The sequence below is a fragment of the Cydia amplana genome, chromosome 5 (genome assembly GCF_948474715.1).
Source record: "Cydia amplana chromosome 5, ilCydAmpl1.1, whole genome shotgun sequence".
Taxonomy (NCBI): Eukaryota; Metazoa; Arthropoda; class Insecta; order Lepidoptera; family Tortricidae; genus Cydia; species Cydia amplana.
In genome coordinates this window covers 7,359,235-7,384,606 of record NC_086073.1, presented here as the reverse complement: position 1 = coordinate 7,384,606, position 25,372 = coordinate 7,359,235, and the positions used below count along the sequence as shown (strand labels likewise).

General features: G+C 36.3%; 1 protein-coding gene and 1 long non-coding RNA gene across 3 annotated transcripts in view; one reads left to right on the top strand and one right to left on the bottom strand.

Annotated features, from left to right (window-relative positions):
* Positions 1–25,372, bottom strand: part of LOC134648016 (uncharacterized) — a 441,830-nt gene that overhangs the window by 133,158 nt on the left and 283,300 nt on the right. The window lies entirely within an intron of this gene.
* Positions 12,193–25,372, top strand: part of LOC134647903 (T-box transcription factor TBX20-like) — a 47,868-nt gene continuing 34,688 nt past the window's right edge. The window contains exons 1-2 of one of the 2 annotated variants that reach the window (XM_063502276.1): positions 12,193–13,596; positions 22,226–22,511. In XM_063502276.1, coding sequence (XP_063358346.1) covers positions 13,356–13,596; positions 22,226–22,511 — 527 coding nt within the window. In that variant the 5' untranslated portion in view covers positions 12,193–13,355. The remainder of the gene's footprint in view (positions 13,597–22,225; positions 22,512–25,372) is intronic. The other variant, XM_063502277.1, reaches the window with a different exon arrangement.

Genomic DNA, 25,372 nt, shown 5'->3' with positions numbered 1-25,372 from the left:
TGTATGCGTTGATTTGAACAATTCTCATTTTACTGGTGTGTAACTTTTAAGAACAAAAGCTTAGTTCATACTAAAACGTGACGATCCGGAAAAGACAATCTGAGACATAAATAGAATCTGAATATAAACCATTAACGATTTTGCATAAGACAAAACCACAAAATTACGATACAAAAATATTATTTTTAACAAAAAATGTTAAATCGCTCAGCTAGCAGTGGCAGCGCCGCGGCTGGCCGGTGTCAGCCAAACGCGGAGAGCTTGGCGTTTGCACATTATGACTTTGTGGACGCTGTGCGGATTATTTATCGACTCGAATGTTTTTCAGCTGAAGACAAAGGATTTAGACAAGTTATTCGTTTGACTTTGTTTTTAAAAGCTCCTAATTATATCCTAGTCCGTTATGCTGTTGAATGATTTTATTTGTAAGTACTTGCAAATTATATTGTAGGGCCGCATGCTACATATTTTTTAATCATGTAAAAATGCTCTATTTTAATAATCCTGAATTTACAACAACTTGATACAAAATAACTATTTACCGTATGTACTCGTACACAAGAATTTTGTGTTCACCGTTCTGCATTGAAAAAACACCTAAATAAACAAATTAAAGGAAACCAATACGATTTAGAGCGTCCCTTGAGATAGGCCCGTTCTGCTTGTCCGCCGCTACGGGGAGCGCATTGTCACCCTACATGCCGAGATGTAGGTAAACATAATGCTTTGTTCGTAAAGATATCGCAAGGAGAGGAGCCCAAGATTTTCGAAAAAATCGTCTATTTCACTTTATAATTTATTTAGTATGTATAATTAATTTATAGCGTCTACTGAAAATAACACAAATCAACTAATTTATTCAAAATTTTATAGTTTCCATAAATAGTTAGGTTATTAAATTGACGGCGATTTATATCACGTTGTTTATCAGTACATTTGTATAAATAAAAGTTCCTATTGGGGAAAAAATCTACTATTAATTTATGATTTATGTAGGTAGGTGTAAAACTAGATGTAAAATTACCTACTGACTTATTTTATTTAAGATCAGCTACTTTACTATTCTGCCATTAACAGTTCATTAGTAAACACTCCGTGCTAGGAAAACAGCAGAAAGGTTCTTAATCACGATAAAAGTAGTAGTCGTATGTGTCGCACATTAATTAAGATCGGACCGTCCTAATTTATTCAGGTGACGTGGGGTCACCGGCGCGCGACGTTTGTTCGGGGGCTTGGGTGGGTTTGTCTCAAGTTGCCACGTCTAGTACTGGACTTAGGACTCCTGTGTCTCTAAATACATTATGAATACGTGGTGGTTACTATGTTGCATTTTCTATCCAGTTATATGTAGTAGGTATTTACAATTCCAAGTCAGATAGTAGGTACCTACGTAAAATCGATTTCGTAGTAAAAGTTGCGTGGGTAACCTTTTTAGCCCAAATAACGTTGTTTTTTATACTCAAAGTTTGTGTTAATCTGTTTGTTTTCTTGCAGATTTCAGAATGATGAAGAAACGGCACGAATATTCGAAAAAGTTCAATACGTAACAAGATTATTGAATGAAAAACCATAGCTAGACTGTGTATCTTGGAGGATATAATCAAACGGAGACGCCATGTCTGTAATTTTCTGTACAAAACAGTCTGCCGATTTTTGCGGGGGAGGGGAACGTCAAATGTATGCGTAACGTAAAAATAGCCATGTCAGATAAACGTCAGTCCATACATTGTGTATGACCGTTGGCCGCCTATTTTCGACAGAGGGGGCCTGTTAATGGCTACTCCGTTTAGTTGTATCCTCCAAGCTGTGTATTGTGTAATATCCAGGGTTGTATGTAAGAAGGTATACTGTCCATTGTAAGTAATTTAATACTGTTTCTATTTTAAGACCGTTCTGTCAAGTCAGATATTAGTTTTGTGTTTTATTGTGATACAGTGATACAGTGATACAGTAATTTATTGGTAAAAGAAACATATACATTTACACGTCATTTCGTTACTTAATTACTATTTACAATTTACTTATTATAGGTATGTGTATACAATTTATAATATAACATAATATTAGGTACAGCACTGGGTCAATGATCTTATTTTATACTAGTAAATTCATCGATGCTGTAATAAGCTTTATCTAAAAGTAACATCTTAAGTTTCTTTTTAAATATCGAATCAGTTTTTGAGTCTTGTATCTCATTGGGTACTGCATTATATATGTTTGGCCCCATGACACTGAGTGACCGTCGTGATTTGGCGAGTCGGCGTCTAGGAGCAAGTAACCTGGGTCGCCTGCGCATTTGAGACCCACGGGCATGACTGTTAGATTTATACATATCTATGTTCGATCTTACATGCATGCATGCCGTGAGTATATATATGGACGGTAAGGTAAGTATTTTATGTTTTTTAAACAGACTCTGTGCTGGGTAGATATGAGCGCCGATATGCATATAGCCGGCGGCGGCGCGCCGGTCAAAATAGGTCGGCGGCGGCGGCGAATCGGCGGCGTGGCCTTGAAACACCTTCGATTAATGAAAAAAGAATTCAAACCAAAATTTTACCGAAAAAACATGTTTTTGCTGTAAGAAAGTTATGAAATAAATGCATCTTTTATTTTCAAGGATAATTTATTGAATAATATTACGAAAAAAATTGATATCATATAAACTGTGGATATGAGGTATTGCGCGGCATCAGAGGCGGTCTTAATCTTGGCGAGGCTCTGGCCGGAAGAAGTTAAAAATTGCGGTTTGGCTGTATCAGGGCATAGAGAAAAAAATACATAGAGTGTTCACTCCATACATCAGTTTTAGTACCAAAAAGACTATTAGCATCTAGCATCGAGTAGTGGAATTATCAGTACTGCTACTTGACAATAGATGTAGCACCGACCGGAAAGTCTTATGCTGTTGAGATAAGACTTTCCGGTCGGTGCTACATCTATTGTCAAGTAGCAGTACTGATAGTTCCGCTACTCGATGCTAGATGTAGACACTGAAATTAATAGTCTGAACTGATGTATGGAGTGAGCACTCTTGTCTTACTATATTTCTTTATGATCAGGGAAACGTCTTGTCGACAGTCCAAAGAAAATTGAGCTCCGTCATTAACCAATATCGACCCAATAAAACCGATTTATATCAAAAAGTGAGGCCCAACTCCGAGCTCCATGTAACACCGAAGACTTGATTTCGACGCCTCCCAATGCGAGGCCAGAGGAAGAGCTGCAGGTAAGCATACAGCTAAGTTCGAAAGCCAAGTGTAAGCATGGCTGACGGCCGAACGCCTGGAGCGCCGATTGCGGCGCGCTTCAGTGCGAGGCCGAGCTGCTAGAGAGCAGAGCGAGGGTACAGGCCGATAAAGACTGAAGCCATAGTGTTAAAGAGATCTGGAGCTTTCCTGCGGGCGCATTCGTGCGACGCCAAAGGCCGAGCTGCAATGGAGCTAAGATCGGATAAGGCCCAATGCTCAAGCATTTTAAAACAGGCCGAAAGTTGAGCTCCAACCAGGGCCAAAAACTTGCAGGTTCAGATAGCGGTTTAATTCCATGCGAGCGATGCACAGCCAAAGATTGAGCTGTGAGAGAGCAAAGCTTGAAATTTGAACAGTGGCCAAGTTTAATTGAGACCCGATTCCGACGCCCTTCCGTGCGAAGCCAACGGCCGGACGTTTGGACGTGGAAACGCTTAATATCTCAAAATTAACCCAATTTTATACCTTTTAAAGACGTTTAACCATGCTTGCAATGGTTAAATTCGCGGTAAATGATGATGGTTAGCTGGCAAAATTAGTTATGCATTGGATCGGTAATCCAAAGATGTGGGTTCGAGTCTCACGTTAGCCAGAGTTGATCACAGTTAATTTTTTCATTGTGATTGACATATGTCTATTGACTATCGTATATATACAATCTATAAATTGTAATGTGGAATGTCCCACAATAAAAATGGAAGGAAATCAGTATGTTTATTACAAGCATATTGATGTTAAAATTGATATTAAATAATTTCGTTTTCCCAAGACTAGTAGCGCGATTACTAGACAGATAAGTTTGCATTTGCCTTCGATATTTTTGAATTATATTGGGCCTAAAATACCTTTTGAATGGCTATAAACTATTTGAAGTGGCGCCGTTAATGATCTAAACTCGATTAAAAACATATTATCTGATTCTGAAAGTAGTACTAGCTACCAAGGTCACGCCGATGCCACGCCGATAGCGCAGCGTCGGCGGCGGCGGCGCGAAAATTTCGTCGGCGGCGGCGGCGCGCCGGCGCGGCGCTCATATCTAGTGCTGGGTAGTCTACAGGTTTTCCATCGATTATACGCAGGGCGCGTTTTTGCATCCTGAATACTCTGTTATTTGTTGAATACTCTGTTAATTGTGTTTTGCAAATTAATTGATCAAATTTCTAGTGATCCGGATAAGGGAGCGTCTATTAATTACGTGAGGCGTTTTTGAGGATTTTTGCTTTCGCTTTATGCAAATCATATGAGAGTTGTTAATTACGGAACGGACAACACCAAATACAATTTAATTAAGTTTACGTGACAACCAGCAACACCACCAAAGATTTTGTGTAGAGTCTATGATAAATACCTACGTGCTTAGAATTGGACAACCAATGTAGATGGCGGTGTAAGACTCCGTACATTAGACTAAATCTATATGGCCTGGGGGCCTAGCCAAGATCACAATCGTTTGCAAAAAACAAAACGGAAAGCTATTGTCTCTCTAGCCCTCTTCAATATTAGTGCGACAAAGAGTGCCCTATAGCTTAAACTGCTTAAAGTCGTATAAAAACAAAACGGCCGCTATAGAATACCCTATGGCGAAAATGGACGCTTTATTTTGAACAATAATTATTAATAAAATGGATAAATAAATATAAAAAGGCAGTAGGCATTTTTTAAATTTTACTTCTTTGTGGGAATAGTATACATATATTTTACTTCTTTGTGGTGATATCGGATCGGACAATGTGAAAACATTTTTACCGTCCACGGTGTCTGCGTGCCCATATTGTATGCTAAGTATTTTGGGCCAATAAGTTCTGTGCTAGTCGATATGTGCCATGTTTTGCTTTACTACATCGTCTGCTATGTAGATGAGAAACTGCAAGCAATTAAGCTGCAGCTCAATGTATGGTATTTCGAGTTGAGTTGCATAGTTAAAGTAAATGCTTCTGCAATTCAGTCCTCTACACTTAATCTAAATATACCTATTTTATAAAGTTTAAGTTTAAAAATCTAATATCTGTGAGAAATATGTGGTTTTCAGGACTTTTTTATGAGCTTAAGTCACGTAGCATATAGGGTACATGTACATATGTATATTGGTGTAGAAACTCTAGTTTTCGTTGTGTCTTCATAATTTGAAACCGTTGTATTCTAATGATATCTTAGGGTAGTGACGTATACAGGTGCTGTCTACTTAAACTGGTTGGTCGTAAAACAACCAAGCCAAGTTTCTACACTACCAATAAAATTAAATAATCCTATAGTGCCCAGGATTGTAGTGGGGAAGCAAATGCGACTCGCATACCTATGATTTAGTTGTTTTAATATCGTGCTCCTAATAAAATTTTATCACCTACTACGAATTTCATCTGAAACTATATTAGATTTGGTGTATACTCGTAAGTGGGTAAATTTCAATACATATTTGCCATTTCCTTAGAGTAAAAATAAAACAAGTGATATGCATGATATAAAACTGCTTATTATAAAAAAAAACCTACAAGTGGCTGTCATTTTCTTGCCTCTTAATTTAAACGTTAGGCAATACTTACTTATAACAAACACACAAACATAAAACAAACCATCTAAACATATTACTTTTATTTAAACATTAATGGTAAAAAATGCGATATTTTCAAATGACTTTAAATATTACCTACTTTGTTTAAACAGACCTATCTATTTAAAAGTAAATTGTGTACTTAAACTGTTTGTTTCAAAAAAATGTTTATGTTCTAGTAACCACCCCTATAATGGGACTGGCACCAGTAATGGGATGATATCCATGGGAATCCTGTAAAATAAGTACCTATTTATCATCAGTTTTTAATTACTGACAACATTTTGCCATAACTAAATAAACAAAAACCATAGAGATGCTTAAAGTTTTATCTTTTTTCTACTCCCGTACTCTTATTTGTCATTTAAAGGGTCGTGCACACACCTTTAAACCCCTATCTTATAGACAAGACAAGTCTTTAGTATATTCCCCAAAAAAGTATTTGTGCATACACGTAGTATCTTTTTGGCACTTTTACGATACTTCGTGTAATTTTTCACAACTTAAAAAATATTGTATGAAATACATTGTTGCCAACCTAATTTTAATTGTCATCTCTGACAGATGAGTGAACCATAGACATGTTTTTTTTTATTTCATTCATTCTTTTCCCGCCCGTACCCTTCATTCTTTGCTACTTCTTGAATGAAAAATATTTGTTAAATTTACAATTATATTTCAAAGTAAGTGCTAGGTCGTAGAAAAAGTATTGTATTGTTTAACTGAGTCAAAAAATACTCGTGGCGTCACACCACTCGCCTTTTTTGACCTCTCTTAAACAACGGTTGCATAAAATACTATAACACGCTTTTATTAGGTCGACCTGTATGTAACTAACTATGTAATGGAATCTAAGGTAACTAATTTAACCATCTTCCAAGGATCGTAACGTCATGGAAATTGGCAGATGTATGTAGTTCTGATGACAATACAATAATATGGTACTGTCGAACTGATCTGATGATGGTGCCGTAAGATATGAACTGGAACTTCATGATGGACCATCATATCATAGCTGTGTTTGGATTTGTTAGAAAAGTCTTGTAATGAACTTTGACCACGATTAGGTTTCAAGCTCTGAAGCGTATTTTTCTAGTGTTTTTTAAACTATTAATTTATTCATTGATTTTTTTAAAGAACACCCATTAAATTTATTTAAATGTAAATATACAATCTTATTAACAGTTTACCCATATGTTTGATTAAATAAAATTTAGGTTAGTACAGTATATTATACTATACCTAGGTACTATTGCTATATAGGTAGATTCACGGAAGCTGGCGCGGATTTTCTATGAGAATTTTGACAGTGGAGTGTGGATTGCAAATCTCGTGCCAAGTCTTCATACGTCTTCATCTAATTTTAGTTAAGTACGTATTAGGCAGTAAATCACTACATAGTATAAAACAAAGTCGCTTCCCTGTCTGTCCGTCTGTCTGTCTGTATGCTTAGATCTTTAAAACTACGCAACGGATTTTGACGCGGTTTTTAGGGTTCCGTAGCCAAATGGCAAAAAACGGAACCCTTATAGATTCGTCATGTCTGTCTGTCTGTCCGTCTGTCCGTCTGTCCGTCTGTCCGTCTGTCCGTCCGTATGTCACAGCCACTTTTCTCCGAAACTATAAGAACTATACTGTTGAAACTTGGTAAGTAGATGTATTCTGTGAACCGCATTAAGATTTTCACACAAAAATAGAAAAAAAACAATAAATTTTTGGGGTTCCCCATACTTCGAACTGAAACTCAAAAATTTTTTTTTCATCAAACCCATACGTGTGGGGTATCTATGGATAGGTCTTCAAAAATGATATTGAGGTTTCTAATATCATTTTTTTCTAAACTGAATAGTTTGCGCGAGAGACACTTCCAAAGTGGTAAAATGTGTGTCCCCCCCCCCCCCCTGTAACTTCTAAAATAAGAGAATGATAAAACTAAAAAAAATATATGATGTACATTACCATGTAAACTTCCACCGAAAATTGGTTTGAACGAGATCTAGTAAGTAGTTTTTTTTTTATACGTCATAAATCGCCTAAATACGGAACCCTTCATGGGCGAGTCCGACTCGCACTTGGCCGCTTTTTTTAATAGATAGAGTGATTGTAGAGGAAGGTTTATGTATAATTTGTTAACCCGTGCGAAGCCGGGGCGGGTCGCTAGTATGTTATAAACTTACTACCGAGTTAATTAATGAAATATTAATTGCTTGTATTATTAACCAAAGAAATAAACAACGGAAGCAAACAACAAAAATACTTAATTGATTCGCGACAAAAACTCGAGAATGTGTTGCAAAACGGCGGATTCTATAATGAAAGGCGAAAAAATCCCGATCGCCGCACGGGCTTGAAAGCTACTTACCGGACCCCTCGCTCATACCAGCGACTTGCATTAAATGCATCTAAACAACTAGTTCTATATTGAACCTTACGCATTTATACTTACAGTTTAGTTCACCTTGCGTTGTCAGTGTCCCGCCTACTTGGGGCGTCGTCCCCCCTCCGTGGGCGCAGTGAGAGCGTTCACACGACAAGCTCGCTTTAAATTTTTAATGAGAGGTACTTACAATTGTAGTTGATTTTGACAAAAGTGAAATGGACAGTGTCATTGCGCAGTACTGAAGTTACAAATATATTTATGACGGTGAGGCCGAATCCATAGGAGAATTTATTTAAGTATTAAGTTGCTATGATTTTATATATTAGGCATTAGTTATTTGTTTAGACAATATGTAGTTTCATAATTAAATGAAACATGCCTACTTTGGTTTCAAACCGAAATGTGCAAGAAATTAAAAACTAAACTACATAATATCATTTGGTTTGGTTATTTGGTATTCCTCATAGAATGTGGGGTGATAAACGTACCTAAATATTTGAATAGGGATGAAACAACAAATATATGTACCAGCATTAATAGTAGATAGTTAACCAAGGGATGAAAGCCACTCATTCCTGCCGAGGTAGTTTGGCGCTCGAACGCAGTGAGAGCGCCAATAGTCCGAGGCTGAAATGATGCCTTTCACCCGAGTTAAATATTCCACTTTTCATTTCAAATAAGAGGAAAATAAAATGCATGAGTTTTTTTTAAACATAAGTATGTAGACATTTTTATAGTAAATTTTGAAGGTAGGTACTTTCAATTAACTATTTACCTAGGCAAAAGTATCGTTATTTATGGAATTGGGAGTTAAATATCAGAATGGAAATTGTATTACAAATCGGTTTAAACCCAAATTCCAATTACTTATCGTAAAAAATGTCATATACCTGGTCGTAGGTTCTGGGAACGTAAAATGCTCTACTTAGTGCAGAAACGTATCATTTTCTGCACACCTTTTAGAACAACAGTTTTTTCTTCAACAACTTTCAGAGCATGAGAAATGAAAAGATATGTATGTTGCAGTATTTGTATGCAATAGGTAAATACCTATATGTAGAAAAATTACTGCCTTTTACCTGCCTACCTACTCGTACAGCGTAATTCAGAAAATCTAACTAATAGACATGAAATACCTAAGAACCAACCTACATTTAAATTTTGAGTGAAAATACCGGGCGCCGGTTTTACTATTTAATATGTAAGTACACATTTCATTTTTTCCGTCTACGACAGTCAACATAGCAACGATAGTTTCATTCAGCTAGTCAAATATAACGTACGTAGAATGTTATTTCTATAATAATAAATTAAAACAATATTGAAAAAAAAAAAAGTAAAAAGCACTAAATCACAAAAACTAACTTTGCGCACGCTAAGCAGCTATACGTCAAATGCCATTTTTTTAGCAATTTTATTAAAAAATTTCATTTAGGTAACTTAATTTATTGAACATTATTCATGTAAATAAAAATAATGTATTAAGATAAAAATAGCTACTTTGATATAAAATTAAAACTTTTGAATGAAAATGTATCTAAACTATGAGATTAATTCAATTATTGATATTGTTTTTTTGTGTGTGTTAATTAAATCCCTCCTATTCGAAATGAGATGTAGAGTGTTTAACTCGATTGAAATGCACCATTTCAGTCTCAGACTCATAGTCTTTGAACGGCAAACTACCTCAATTGAATTGAAACCCTGGCACTGATATCAAGCCTTTCATATCTTGGTTACCTAACAATTTACCAAAAAACATATTTCAGTATTTCCTATTACAAAATATAGGTAGGTATAACTACGTCTAAACTCTTCATTTGTCTAAAGTGTCTAAATTGAAGAATCTTAAGCAATTACCTAAAAAAACATACAATGAATTTTAGAATAAGATGGAGTAAAAGGCAATTTTCAGGCGTGTAGTGAACGAAATATTACCATGTGAAATGAAGTCACATTAATTTCATGAAACTTCAAAAGTTGATAAGTTGATAACTTTAAATTTTTTTTCTTACTTTTCAAAATCCGGTAACAGTAAGATCATGTTAAAATTTATAAGAAACTACATCGCTACTAAGGAACTAAATGAAGACGTAAGCATATGACTTTTTACAATAAACAATGACATCATGACATTTTAATAATTAAGTTTTGGGTTTAGTTTACGTGAGACATATGGTTAATTAATATTTTTTACAAATTGGAAACGTAAGACATTATATGAACGTAAATACGGTCCTTATAATATATATATTTATATATTTATTTCGTGTGGTTTACACATAGATATACAGCACAAACATACAAGCAAGCATTACACATAAAACATCACAACATATATACATTATTTTACACATAGATATTATAATACAGTGGTAGGCAAACTATAAGCAAACTAACAGCTACCACTGTATCACGCTTGTAGGGGAATGTAGTCCCTCACAGTGGAGAATTATGGGACAGTGTGGTTAATAACGCTGCGAAGCTTTTTTCAGGTAGGAGGATTTCAGGGGTCTGTTAGGATATTTTAGCAGGTGAGGTGCCTACAGCATTAAAGGATACTCATGTTAGACCGGACCAGGTCCGGGCCGGAGCTTCCGGTGCTTACTTTTTTATGACAATGACAGAGGTGATCACGTGATGCTTTCCATAGAAAACGAAGCGCCGGAAGCTCCGGCCCGGACACGGCCCGCGGTCTAACGTAAGTCATCCTTTAATTGGCAAAGCAACTTTTTTTAATATCAGTTTTTGAGTTTTAGGACACACATTAGGTATCATAGCTTTTGGCTAATATGGATAATTATACCTAAACAAAAAAATGTTTGGTTTTTGGTTGTATAACCGATACTATTTTTAGCACCATAGCACTATGAAAAGGGTCAAAACTCAAAACCTAGAACAGAACTCTAAAATTTGGTATGCTTGTTAATAAAAATATCTGTTTTCATGTCCAGATCATCTGAGTCTTGGGCACCTCAAGGAACCACCGCCATCTTGGAATAGGTATGTGTTTCATCCTTAAAAAAACACTTTTTACTCTGAATCAACTTAATCAATAAAAATATCATATTGCAACGAATGGCAAGAATGTATATGTAGGTACGGCCAGAACATAATATTTTTACAACATTAAATAGTAGGTGAGTACGAGTAACTAGAATGTTGTCATACGTGTGAAACTTTTTGATAATCTCTATTATTTTGATAATATATAAAAAGCACTATACTTACAGGTAAAATACCCCTAGTTCGGAAGCCCCTTTCAGATACCGTGGAGAGAAAATTAATGGCCATCCTCGTAACACTATAGGGCTTTGATACACTCTGCACTCTCGGCAGCCTATAACTAGTTGCGCGCCAATTCCTAATATTTCTGCCTCTGTAGAAGTGTATTATTGTCTCATTATATCCGTCATTTGACAATGTTCATATTAAACATGTAATTAAGTGCAGCATGAAACTAACTTGCATGCAGATGTAAACGCAGCAACAGGTAGAGCGGGTCGCGCCTGTGTGTTATTTTGCTGTTATTGTGTAATGTGTATGGTACATTATTATATTTATTATGCGACGAGTAAAAAAATTATATATGTGACAGTTCGGTAGATGATACACAAATAAGAGTAAATTTATAAATAATTTATTCTCTAGTAAACAAATAACTAGTTAAGTAAAATAAGTGCAGACGGATACCTAATTTAAAAATTTACGAAATTTTTCCGAATTTTCTACAAAAATCTATATTTAATTACCTACCTGTAAACTAGGGAGTTAAATTCAGGTAAGTCTGGTTACTAACCAACACCAAAATAATGTACATATTTGTACAGTGCATGGTTGAATTAACTAAACTCTACTCCTAGTAGAGTAAACACCATTTCCGGAAAATATCAACCTGGCTACATAGTCACAAAAACTATAGTGCTTCAAGTCATATGCACGCAATTATTGATATCAGTTGCAAAATAATTATTCCAATTGGTCACTTGCCGATCGTGGCCATGAGCGGCCATTACCGGCGAGCGATAAGGTTTACTGCCCTCCTGCATGGTTAGTTTGACTCCCTCGCACGTAATAAATTATTTTATACAAATCTACGAGAAAGTCTAAATGCAATTTTCCGCAAATTTGATCCCACGCCATAAAGTTCCGTTCGCCAATCACGTGGCGGGTACGCTGATTGCGACCACTTGTTTATTCTGCCGAGCTCGAACTAATCAACTTTATAAAGTCATTCTAATTAAATGCTTTAAACGAGCAAACGTAGAGAAAAGTGAGCAAACAATAGAGCTTGTGCCCGTAATGAAACTAGTGAGTTAATAAGTTGGCTCTTCAAAGAGTTTAATGTAAAGAAAACTCGTATTAAGTTTATAGCCTATTTAGTCTAGATACATAGAGCGCAAGTATGTAAGCTATCGATCGCAGTTAATCACAATTTATTAATATCTTATAAGAACGGTAATAGCCTATCCGCTCGGGGCCATTTGCGTCATGTAATAAAGCAAGAGCTTATTTATTTATTCATATTAATATAAGCGCGAATATTCTCATTGAAGTAATCGGCGGTGAGGCGGAGCGGCATAAATAGTGATGCGAGGCGTCGGCGCAGCGAATAAATACCGCGATACGATCGACTCACCGTTTAACGAGAGCCTTTTCCGCACCGCGGTGAGCCATTTAGCGAATTTCAATAGTTATCGCGCGGAGAAAAACTCGCCGCTCTGAAGACGAGTGCGAGGAGCGAGCAGCCCGAGAGGGACGGACGTTATAAGAAAGAAGTAATAAAAAAATCAGTAGTGTGTGCGTGGTCGGAGCGTGGTGGCATAGGGCGGCGATGCAGGCCCCTCCCTACGGCCCGCCGCCTGGCGCTCCGCCGCCGCCTCAGTCGAGTCGACATCGCGCCGCGCCGCACCGGTCCGCTTGAAACGCCTCGACGCCGCGCGCGTAAAAAGTTTCCTCGCACTGAAACTTCTAACGCGACGAATACGCGCCTAAACATATTGACGAACATTGTTTACTGCGTTGCTGGAGCTCGATAGATAGTTTGTGATCTTTATTTGTTGGTGTTTTTATTTTGTAAACAACTTGTAGCTCGTGAATCTGAAAACTGATTAACTTTGACAACTGAAAAGGGATTATAAGAGTTAAGGTCGTATCTGGACTATGTTCTGCATCAATGGGATGCGCGGACGGTGACGTCGTGTTGAGCTGTGGTCGTGGGGTCGGTCTGGGAGCGAGCGGGGCCAACTTGATGCTGCTGCAGCGCGAGCGCGAGCGGGCCGCCATGGAGGAGGAGTGCTCGGCGCGGCCGTGCGCCACGGACTTCTCCATCGCCGCCATCATGGCCCGCGACCGGCAGGAGCGCCGCGAGCGCAGGAGGCACAGGGACCCCAGGGAGGACACCTTGACGCCATTAGGTTCGTATCGCCTCTCATCGAATCTAACCATTACTGGCAATGCTTGCTGCAAATAATGCATTGCCTTATTTAATCCTGATTCTTGGTGAACAACCACAGAACAGCTAGGAAGTTTTAACTATAAGTACTTTTTTTCTTCTCTAGCCTGAAAACATATTCAGCAATCATGGTCATATTCGCATCATATATTTAACTTTATTAATTTAGATCAGCTGTAATAATACCTATACAGAGTGCTTCCTGTAACAGGAGCAATAAATTAAACTGTAGGCTGTACTCCTCAAACTGACCAACATTTGTTCAGCAACTTTTGATAATAACTCATGTTTTGATTTTTATTACACTTTAAAGTTTATTCTAAGACGCAATGTATTGCAATTTTTGTTATGTTTAAAGCGTGACAAGCAACGTCAAACTAGGGCTCGCGGTCGAGTCCGTGTTTCGTTTACACGTTTCGAATACCCGTTTTCGAATAACACGTACACGGTTTTCTGGCCCGTTCCGCACGTGTAATTAAGAAACGTGTAATTAAGATCCGTTCCCACGGATAAACGGGTATTCGAAGAAACGGATCTTATTTACCCGTGGCTCCGGAGACGTCCTTGACGAGTAGCGAAGGAACGAACCGGCGTAGGTACTTAAGAGCTACAAATGAATAGACAAAAGATTCATGAGGAGTTTCTGTCATATTTAACCTTATTTCTTATTTCGTGGTTCATAGAGTCGAAATTCAATAAACGGTTTACAAAACCCTTTTCTGAGCAGGTAGTTTTTGCTTGCAATGTTGCAATACGAGTAGAAAATTAGAAATACAGTAGGTATACCTACATGCTACTATCAAAATAGTATTTTGTATTAGACTTCAAATACTAATACTGTATGGTTTATTATATAATTTGAAAGCAATAAATATAAAGTGCTAGTAATAAAAAATAAAAGCAATAAAGAGTATAAAGAGAAGACTGTACGATAAAAACTGGCCATGCATGATCTGGTAGGTATACATACAATATTCTTACCAATTGCACATTATTAAACAGCTCTTATATTTTTAATAATCTGTAGATATAAGTCCTACAAGTATAATTATAATTAAAATTCAATCAATTGTCAATCATATTACTGATGTTACCTACAATGTATGTGTAAGTTTTCTCGAATGGGTATATTTTATCGAATAAATATTCTGTCAATAAGAAATGTATATTTTTTAATCGTATTATTTTTTAACTTACGAAAGCCAGGCATCTAGGTATTAAGTATTATAGTAAACCATGTAAAAATTGATAAATAATCATGTGAACCTGCCGCTGCATTTGTTACAATTTCTTATGTAGACGGGTTCACCTTATTACACCCACATAAAGCTTATAATTGGTTGTGGTAGTTCTGATAATGGTTTGGGAACCAACTTGTTTTCGGCGATATCAGACAAAAGGGTATTGGAAAACAACACGTTCTAATGAATGGAACACCAGCGGCCGGCATTTATTACCTGAACACTCGTGTGAAAATGACCCAAGTGAACATGAATGATTACCAATTTTGAGATCTATCTTAATGTTCTTAACAATATAATCGCTAGGTAACCAAAGTAGCATGGGTTTTTATTTTTTTAAGGTTCTCGCGTGAAATCCTTCGTTTCGAATGCCGCTTGTGTGTACTTTTTTTTGGGTCGTTAGCAGATTTGCTGTTTTCGCTCAGCAGTAAATTGATAATAATAAGAAATAACCACGAAGTAATTCATACTTATTACCTGTTATTATCTGTTATTTTTAACTAATATAGGTAGTTTTTGTCTGCACATCTATTCTTCACGAAACTATATTACTTACTTACGCAATTATACTTGTATAAAATGTATTTCTTTGATTGAAATATAATTATATTAATTATGTAATTAATGATGAATATGTTAGCTTAAAAGTAGAGATGCCCCGAATAGTGGTTTTGGCCGAATACCGAATATTCGGCCACCCTCTCGGCCGAATACCGAATATTCGGCATGAGATGCGAACATTGTGAGTCACAATTATTATGAAAACTGTTCGCCAACAAAGCACAACGTTTGCTAAGATATATTTTTTGTAAAACAGAACTAATAAATAGAGTCAATCAAATCAGACCCATGATAAAATGAAAACATTCCATAATCAACAAATGCTTAAAAAAGGGTCTTCCTTTTTAAAAAATTTCCAATAATACTTTTTAAATATTAAATATACTACATACCTAATTTTTGTTTTTTTTTTGTGTAATTTTTCTTTTTAGTTAGGGGCAACAGATATTTGGTATTCGGCCGAATAGTATGCAACATTCGGCCGAATACCGAATATTCGGCCGAATACCGAATATTCGGCAAAGTGGCCGAATACCGAATAGTTGCCGAATATTCGTGGCATCTCTACTTAAAAGCAATAATAGTAAAAAAATGAAGGTTTTAATTTAAACTAGGGACGAGTAGGTTTAAAATTAAAAATAGGGACACCTACTTCGATTAATATACAGGGTGGATTTTCTTTTTGGGTCAGTGAGGGCAGCTACCAGATCCCGTGCTGCTACGAGAAAACGGTCTAAGAAGACCTTCCCTCGATTTCAAATTAATGAAGATTGGCTTTTACAGATTTTGGAAAAAACATACAGGGTGCGAGAAAAAGGTCATTTTTGACAAACTTTTTTTTTGATGCCAATCGATCCCATTCCTATTAAGGATCAAAAGCTTGTATGGAACCAAAAAAAAATTTCCGGCTAGAAAAGCCACAAATCGAGGAAATCTTTTCCCATACAATTTGTATGAAAATGAAAACTTTTATTTTTCACATGCTATTTTTGTATGCCAATCGATTCCATTCCTATCCAGTATCAATAGTTTCTTTGGGGTCAACTTACGGTAATGTACTAAAAAGCCACAATTTAAAGAAAACTTTTTCCATACATTTACTATGGAGAAAATGTGAAATTTAATTCACATTTTTCTATCTGGCCAATCAGTCCTGTTACATTTAAGGACCATAATACTGTATGAAGACATTGCTGTAGTACTGATGGGCGAGATAGAAAATTGAGAATAACATTTCACATTTTCCCCATAGTAAATGTATGGAAAAAGTTTTTATTAATTTGTGGCTTTTTAGTACATTACCGTAAGTTGACCCCTAGGAAACTATTGATACTGGATAGGAATGGAATCGATTGGCATACAAAAACAGCATGTGAAAAATAAAAGTTTTCATTTTCATACAAATTGTATGGGAAAAGTTTTCCTCGATTAGTGGCTTTTCTAGCCGGAAATTTTTTTTTGGTTCCATACAAGCTTTTGATCCTTAATAGGAATGGGATCGATTGGCATCAAAAAAAAAGTTTGTCAAAAATGTCCTTTTTCTCGCACCCTGTATGTTTTTTCCAAAATCTGTAAAAGCCAATCTTCATTAATTTGAAATCGAGGGAAGGTCTTCTTAGACCGTTTTCTCGTAGCAGCACGGGATCTGGTAGCTGCCCTCATTGACCCAAAAAGAAAATCCACTCTGTATTGTATAGTTGGCTAAATATATTATATCAACACAGTTATAAATAATTAAAAAAAAATCGTACGCCAAACGAGTTCATCTGAAGTCAACATTCAGTATTAGACCTTACATACCCAGACCTAGAGCATTGATTGGGTCAACCTGTTTCGGATCCGTTCGGGCCGGTGTTAAGTACCCGTGTAAACGGAGATACGTATCTGAGAAACGTGTCTTGGGAACGTTTATTGGAGACGTATCCGGATCCCGGCGGTTCCGTGTAAACCGTGTTCTTAGCACCGCCGGGCTTAAGAACACGGGTATTCGTTTCGGCGCGTAACACGGATACCGGGAGCCCTACGTCAAACACACTGATGTCAGCGTACATTGAAGGCAATATTAATTTTGTATGAAAAAGAGGAAGTCTAAAGGATTTATAATTTTTAAAAGTTGCTGAACAAATGGTGGTCAGTTTGAGGAGTACAGTCTTTAGTTTAATTTATTGCTCCTGTTACAGGAAGCACCCTGTATACATTCGATTCTGATAGCTTTTTGAATAAATTAGGTAGGTAGTAAACCTAAACATTGTAAGTCGCAAACACAACGTCACAAAACTAAATCAGTTAAGTAAACTACATACAACAATGAACACGGGAAATTCTGCTGACACAATTTAGGAAAAAGTTCTGTCTTGATAAGTTTTAATGGGTGTATGTAGAAGGATAACTATTTATTACTAATTAGTTCGAGACTGTTGTTAGCGTGATTTTTGCTAGTTGGGAGGAAATAAGTCATACCATTTAGCAACAATACCAAATGAATTGTCTTTGTTGCACTAAACTAATTAATTTTTGCCTACATTGAAAAACTAATAGGTACTTAAATATGCCCACATAAACCAAAGGTTCACGATTACATTAATTAAAAGAGTAATTTAGCGTATTGTATTCATATTGCTCAGCTATTCATATATTTAAAAAGGTTAGAGGTAAGCGATGGTTGATTTATCGCTGTAATTTTTCCGCTAAAAAGTTTCTCAAGTTCCGCTGCGAAACAAGTTAACTTCACAACTTGTGAGATTTTTACTTTTTATTAGGAAAATTTTAGAATAGACGTGTCTATACCTATATTTACTACTTATTCATCATCGATGGACATGTTATCCATAAACAATAATATCTGGGAGACCGAGTTTTCCTCGGAAAACATAAAAACTCAAAAATGCGCGTTTTTCCAGAGATAAAATCTAGCTAGATCGATTTTTCGCCCCCGAAAACTCCTATATATGTAGTAAATTTCATCGAAATCGCTAACGAATATGTTGAAGCGTATTAGGCAAACGCTCAATCCTTAGTTTCATTGGGTCCTTTTTTGATCCCTTAGGGCTGGCGGGGCCTATAGTCGTTAGGTTAGGGCAAAACAACTTCTACAGGATCTTTGGAGGCAAAATTTGGACTGGACCTCTCCAATACCCAAACCGCTTAAGGGGTGCCTTCTTTTTCAACAACTCCCACTGTTAACATCGCTCTTTATAATAATTTAAGTTTTTATTGAAAATACATAATTTTCTTTGATAAAAAGTGACTTTTCCTTTCCTTGAGATCCCCGAAAAAATATATATATATATATATAAATTAAGTAATAAATAGATAAATAAACAAGAATAATATTAATAAGAAACCATTTATTGCAAAACAAAAATCATACAGGTTACAAAACAATAATTGTGCGGCAAAAGGAACGGGCTCAGCATACGCTGCGTCAGTCATTTCATTACAAATTGCCTGCGCAGCACTGATTTTCAGTCCGTCCCCTTCGCTGAACCACATTGACATTTATGCGGGTTTAAGGAAATTTTCCAAACAAAAAACAACCACAAAAATAACATCTCTAGTTAAAGTAGGTAAGTAATAATAGTTTATAAGTCTTGTTATTGGATAAGTCTTATCTCAAGTCGGTATTATTTTACAGTTTGCAATTAATCAAAAATATTTTTTTAACAGTTCGAAAAACATGAAGAATTGCTCGTTTAAAGGTATTAGATAGATAAGAACATAATATGTACCTATTAACAAAAACAAATACTAGGTAGCTAATATGTATATAAGTAAATATACGTACTTACCTACATATTTATACTACGTTTTTTACACCTATTTGATTCCCAATCAGATTCTTCTAATAAAACTAAATAATTGTACGGTAAGTATTGTAAATATATTTTCTAATAAGCCAAAATCTTATTAGACATTGGTATTTACTAATAATATATCGCATTGTGTAATAGTCTAATAGACCAAGTACCAACCTGATACACCCTTGTTTAATGTACCTACCTATTGTACGAGTAAATAACTAGATAGCCATTGTGCTTTTGGAAGACATGCGACTTTTAAACAAGAGATAGAGGGTTCGAGTTCGAACGAAGCGGTATCAATGAAAATGAGGTTCATGAAATTTACAGGCGTATTTAATTTACTTACACAATTACAAAATTTTTGGTAAAGGAAAACGTCGTGACGAAATCAGACTAATTCCAGTAAGTAGGTACCTAAATAAGTAAATATTCTTTATTAGCTACACTAAAACCTCGTCGTAACCATACAAAATTAAGTATAGCTAAGGAAGTGTATAAGTCTAATTGTATTTACAATTGGGTTGTATTTCATTTGTTCAACAATTTTACGAGACAAAAAAATTGTACACCAACAATAATTATATTTTACATATACCTAAAAGTAACAAAGAAGATTTTTTTTATTAAGGCCTAGTTTCTCAGAAAATTAGATGGCAATACGTTTTGTAAAAAGTAATGCCTACGCTGATTCCGCTAAAACTAATACAACCGATAAAACGGATCCCGCGCACTCCTTCATGATCATATCCGGTTTTTAAGGGGCAAAAACGTACCAGAGCTAGTGATTAGTTAAATATCGACTCTGGTGTTATCGATATCGGTAACAAGCAAATTTCTAAATCATTATAACATTTATAACTAATGAGACTCATCCTTGAGGCAAATATGATTGATTAAGGGTGTTAGTTATTTTATTATCTGTTTGCAAACCCCTTTTTAGGGTTCCGTAGCCTAATGGCAAAAAACGGAACCCTTATGGATTCGTCATGTCTGTCTGTCTGTCTGTCTGTCCGTCCGTCTGTCCGTCCGTATGTCACAGCAACTTTTTTCCGAAACTATAAGAACTATACTGTTGAAACTTGGTAAATAGATGTATTCTGTGAACGGCATTAAGATTTTCACACAAAAATAGAAAAAAAAACAATATTTTGGGGCTTTCCCATACTTAGAACTGACACTCAAAAATTGTTTTTTTCATCAAACCCATACGTATGGGGTATCTATGGATAGGTCTTCAAAAATGATATTGAGGTTTCTAATAGGTATCGTTTTTTTTCTAAACTGAATAGTTTACGCGAGAGACACTTCCAAAGTGGTAAAATGTGTCCCCCCCCTGTAACTTCTAAAATAAGAGAATAATAAAACTAAAAAAATATATGATGTACATTACCATGCAAACTTCCACCGAAAATTGGTTTGAACGAGATCTAGTAAGTAGTTTATTTTTAATAGGTACGTCATAAATCCCCTAAATACGGAACCCTTCATGGGCGAGTCCGACTCGCACTTGGCTGTTTATTATACTTAATGCAACTGTAATTATACCTATCTGACAATGACTAAAAGCAAAACCTGCAACATTATTGAAATCAATATCCCAAAAACACAATCTAAATCTCCAATTAATCAAAAGCAAAAACACTTACATGTTATGCTCGTAGGAAGCCATTTTCTTCATATTAAGGTGGTAAATAATGCAGCTGCCATGTTGGCTGCCTGAAACTTTACGCCTGCATATTTAAAGCTGTTTTCGCTGGGGAAGTACTCTACATTTGTGTTTTCCTTTGTTTACGAGTAATGAGCTAATAGGATAGGGTAATTTAATAAAATTGGAATTAATTTCTGAAATTAGTATACCTACGTAACAGATGATACACATAGCTATTGATGGGAATAAGTTTTTTAGTACTTTATTAATAAAAACATAGTAGTTTTTTTGTAAATATGTAATAACATTTTACCATTTAGATTTAAACCAACAAAATTGTTTTTTCTTATTGATGTGTACCTACTGCATCGTCACTGATAATATGCACTATGAATACTATGATCTGGAATTAGTTTATATAGGTAGGGGAAATGTGTGCATGCAAAATGATCCCCTTAAGAGAAAAACTTTACTGTGTTCAAAGTTAAAGAAAACACAAGATTTCGATATTTATGAATACTCTACACAGATATAATATCTGTGATACTCCATTTACTTATCTAAGCAACTGCATACCTACTCATTTCTTATATTTTATATACAAAGAAAAAAAAACACGCCGTGGCGGGGTGGCCAAGGGGTTCAAGGGTTAGCCCGGATTGCTAAAGACGCGCCGGTTCGAATCCAGCCTTCACAACTTCGTCAGGGCTTCGTCACTTTTTGTTTAATATATGACATATTTCAGTTTATAATTTATATATAGTAGTGTGACTACTTAAAAAACACAAATTATTTTATAGGTAAAATAACTTGATTCTTTCCCAAAGTTGTGTAGTTTATTAATTACATATGTTATGTTTTCTAAAAGTCTAGTAAAGGATCATTTTTTGTACCTATGTATGGATAAAACGATCCCTAGGGTAGGATTAAAATTATTATAGATGATTCCTTTGTAATATCAAGATTTCTTCGTCCAGTGTTTCTTTACTTTCAAAAGATGGATGCTAATCGAATTTAAACTGTTGTGAGACATACTAACATTTTAATGTCGCGCGAGTGACTTAAAACAAGTGAGTCTAAACCGTACAATTATTCAAGATGGATGCTGTTATTGTTTCTCTTTTGAACAAATGTTGGTCAATTTGAGGAGTACAGCCTACAGTTTAATTTATTGCTCCTGTTACAGGAAGCACCGTGTACAAGCCAGGAAACAAACCCTACATCCCAAATATTTACATGTGTTTTTAAGAAAAAAATAAACGCTCTGATATCTTTAGGTACTTAACTAATAATGAATACTGTGTTATCTAGTTACTCATCCCAACTTATTTTTGTTTCCAGAAAAATTCGTAGATGCAGCCGCGTCCGGGTCCGCTTCGCCGTCGCCGCCTCTCGCCGAGTACGAGCGAGACTCCCCCGTCGACGTGTCGTCCACGTCCGAAGCGGGGTCGGCGGGCGGCGCGGCCGGCGGCTCGCGCGCGCTGTCGCCGCCGCCGCGCAACCCCCAGCTGGCCGAGCGGTGGTCCAGCGACGAGATGAGGCACATACAGTGCAACCTCGAGACGAAGGAGCTGTGGGACAAGTTCAACGAACTGGGCACGGAGATGATTATTACGAAAACTGGCAGGTGCGTGCACGAACTGTGATTAAGTCTGCTGCTCAAAGATGCGTGAGTTGGCTCAGATCAAAGCTCCAGCCACCAGTTTCAATAGTACTGGAGCCACGAGAGGATTAATTGTACATATTATTACTTACCTTACATACACCTCAAAAAAACTCAAAAACATTAGCCTTCAAGGTCCTAACCAACAGCAAACTAAAAATACTTCAAAATAAGTAGGTAACATGTTAAAATAATGAAGACTCTTAGATAGCTAGGTCACTTGAATTTACGTAAATACCGCTTAATTACTGATCTATTTTGCAAATGAGGCTTGCGTTCGATTATGATGTACCTAGATAAAGGGGGTAGTTAAAGCTAATCTCTTAGTAACTTATTATTAGCCGCTACTAAACCGTTACTTTACGAGTTTAGTCGTCATAACACATGCAATTTCTTCCAAGTATCTATAACTTGAATGGCACATTAGACCACAATAGAACCTACCGCATCGCCGCTCACCGCGCTTGATTGAGTACATTTAGTCAGCGACTTGTAGTGTAGGTAAGCCATTAAGCTTTACAGCGAAATTAAAAACTCGGTGGTAGGTAATCGAATCGATTGTTGGTTAACGAGATCAAGGCGAAATCGTCGATCGGAGTCGCTGGCGATAAGGTAGGTGGCACAGTGGCGGTCGAGCGAAGCGTGTCGGTCGCGCCGCGAACGCGCACAATGGGCAATCGGCCGCCGCCGCCGCGCCCGCGGTGGCCGACTACCCGACATCAAGTCGTCAATCGAAGAATTGTATAAGTTGAGGTATTGATAGTCGATACAGGTCTAGTAAAAGCGTTTTGTACCGGCCATGCAAAATTAGACCATACCTAATGACAATATCAGACTAAAGATTGATATGGAAAAGCTTTTCTTACTGCATAATCTGTACTAATCTGTAAGGACCTGTTTTGAGTTGCAATATGTTTGTGTGTATAGTAAAATATTATATATACAAGGTGGATTCTTAAATGGGGCACTGAGGCCAGCTATCTCGTGCTGCTACGCCAAAATGATCCTAGGAAACCTTCCCTATTAACTTTTCATTACAAATTATTGGCAATTACAGATTTCAAAAAATAATTATGTCAGCTAGAAAATAGTCAATTCCGTCAAAATTGTTTTTGATGAAATATTTTTTTGAAGTGAAAACTTCTTTAGCGGCTCTGGGCACTTTTTGAGGTGGGGAAAAAATGATAAACTCGAGACAGCGTAAAGCGATCACGTGACCGTAAGGGGCGTAAGGCGATCACGTGACCGTAAGCCCCGTAAGGTGGCCACTCATAATTTAAATGGCAATTATATCAATAAAGAAAAACTCAATGTTATTTGACATTTATGTTGCGGAATCCTTTTCAAATAATTTGACGTTGTCATGGCAGTATGTAAATAAACATGTCAATGAAAAAGTGTGATCTTATTTGAGAATGATAATAATATATAATAAATAAATAGAATACCTCCGCCAAACGTATGTATCGTGTTACCGGGCGTCGGTAACATAGTGAGGTGAGTTTTCACTTATATCGGCACTCCCGGAGTGCAACCGTTGTTGCTTGTTTCTTCTCTTTCTGAGTCTCACTGGATCATTTTCGCGTACCCGTCTGCCCACAGTGCCTTATTTAAAAATTTTGTAATTACTGATTCAAAGAGGTCTACGGGCTTAAAAATAATATTTTTAAAGTTTGGTAATATTTCTTATATTCATTACAAATTCAATAATTAATAATAAATAACATTATTTATATTTCAAGTAGGTAAGTACATAAAATATCAAGTTTTCCGAAGTTTGTATGTTTAGCAATATTCACACCATTTAAAATAGGTGTTCGTTATCAGTGCGCCGGCGCCGTTATCGGCGGCAGTAAATCACCGCGACAGCCCGCCGATCGTGACAAATTCGCGACCTAATCTATCGATAACGACTAACGACACAGCACTTTTCTCTTTTTCCGCTTTTTGTAATTTGCCAACCCTTAATGCTTAATCAATATTTTGATAATACACAAGATAAGAACATTCTTAATTAGATAAAAAGAATCCGGGTAAATGTTGATCCTGGTACGAAAATTTGGATGTAGGTTGTAGGTAATATTTACAGCTATATATTTTAGGATGAATTTTTAAATAGGTATTTATACTTCGGAAAAGATTTTTTGCCAAAATAATAATAGATATTAGGTATACGAGTATGTATCAATGTAATTTTTTTGGAAGTGAAAACTTCTTTAGCGGCGCTGGGCACTTTTTGAGGTGGGGAAAAAATGATAAACTAGAGACAGCGTAAGGCGATCACGTGACCGTAAGCCCCGTAAGGTGGCCATCACTCATAATTTAGATGACATTTAAATCAATAAAGAAAAACTCAATGTTATTTGACATTTATTATGTTGCGGACTCCTTTTCAAAATCTATACTTACCTTTTTACACACTCTACATATGTTCAAATAATTTGACGTTGTCATGGCAGTATGTAAATAAACATGTCAATGAAAAAGTGTGATCTTATTTGAGAATGATAATAATATGTAATAAATAAATAGAATACCTCCGCTAAACGTATGTATCGTGTTACCGGGCGTCGGTAACATAGTGAGGTGAGTTTTCACTTCTATCGGCACTCCCGGAGTGCAACCCGTTGTTTTTTTTTCTATTTAGGTATAGGTAACACATAATAACTACCGTATGCAAAAAGTTTAAAATAAGTCACCGATAAACGAAATATAAACGGGCACAAAACCGAGTACGGAGCACTAAACAAAACAATGCCCGCTCTTTCACGGACTATAAAGCAGTATTAATACCTTACTTATTTATTCCTTATAATGTTCTCGAG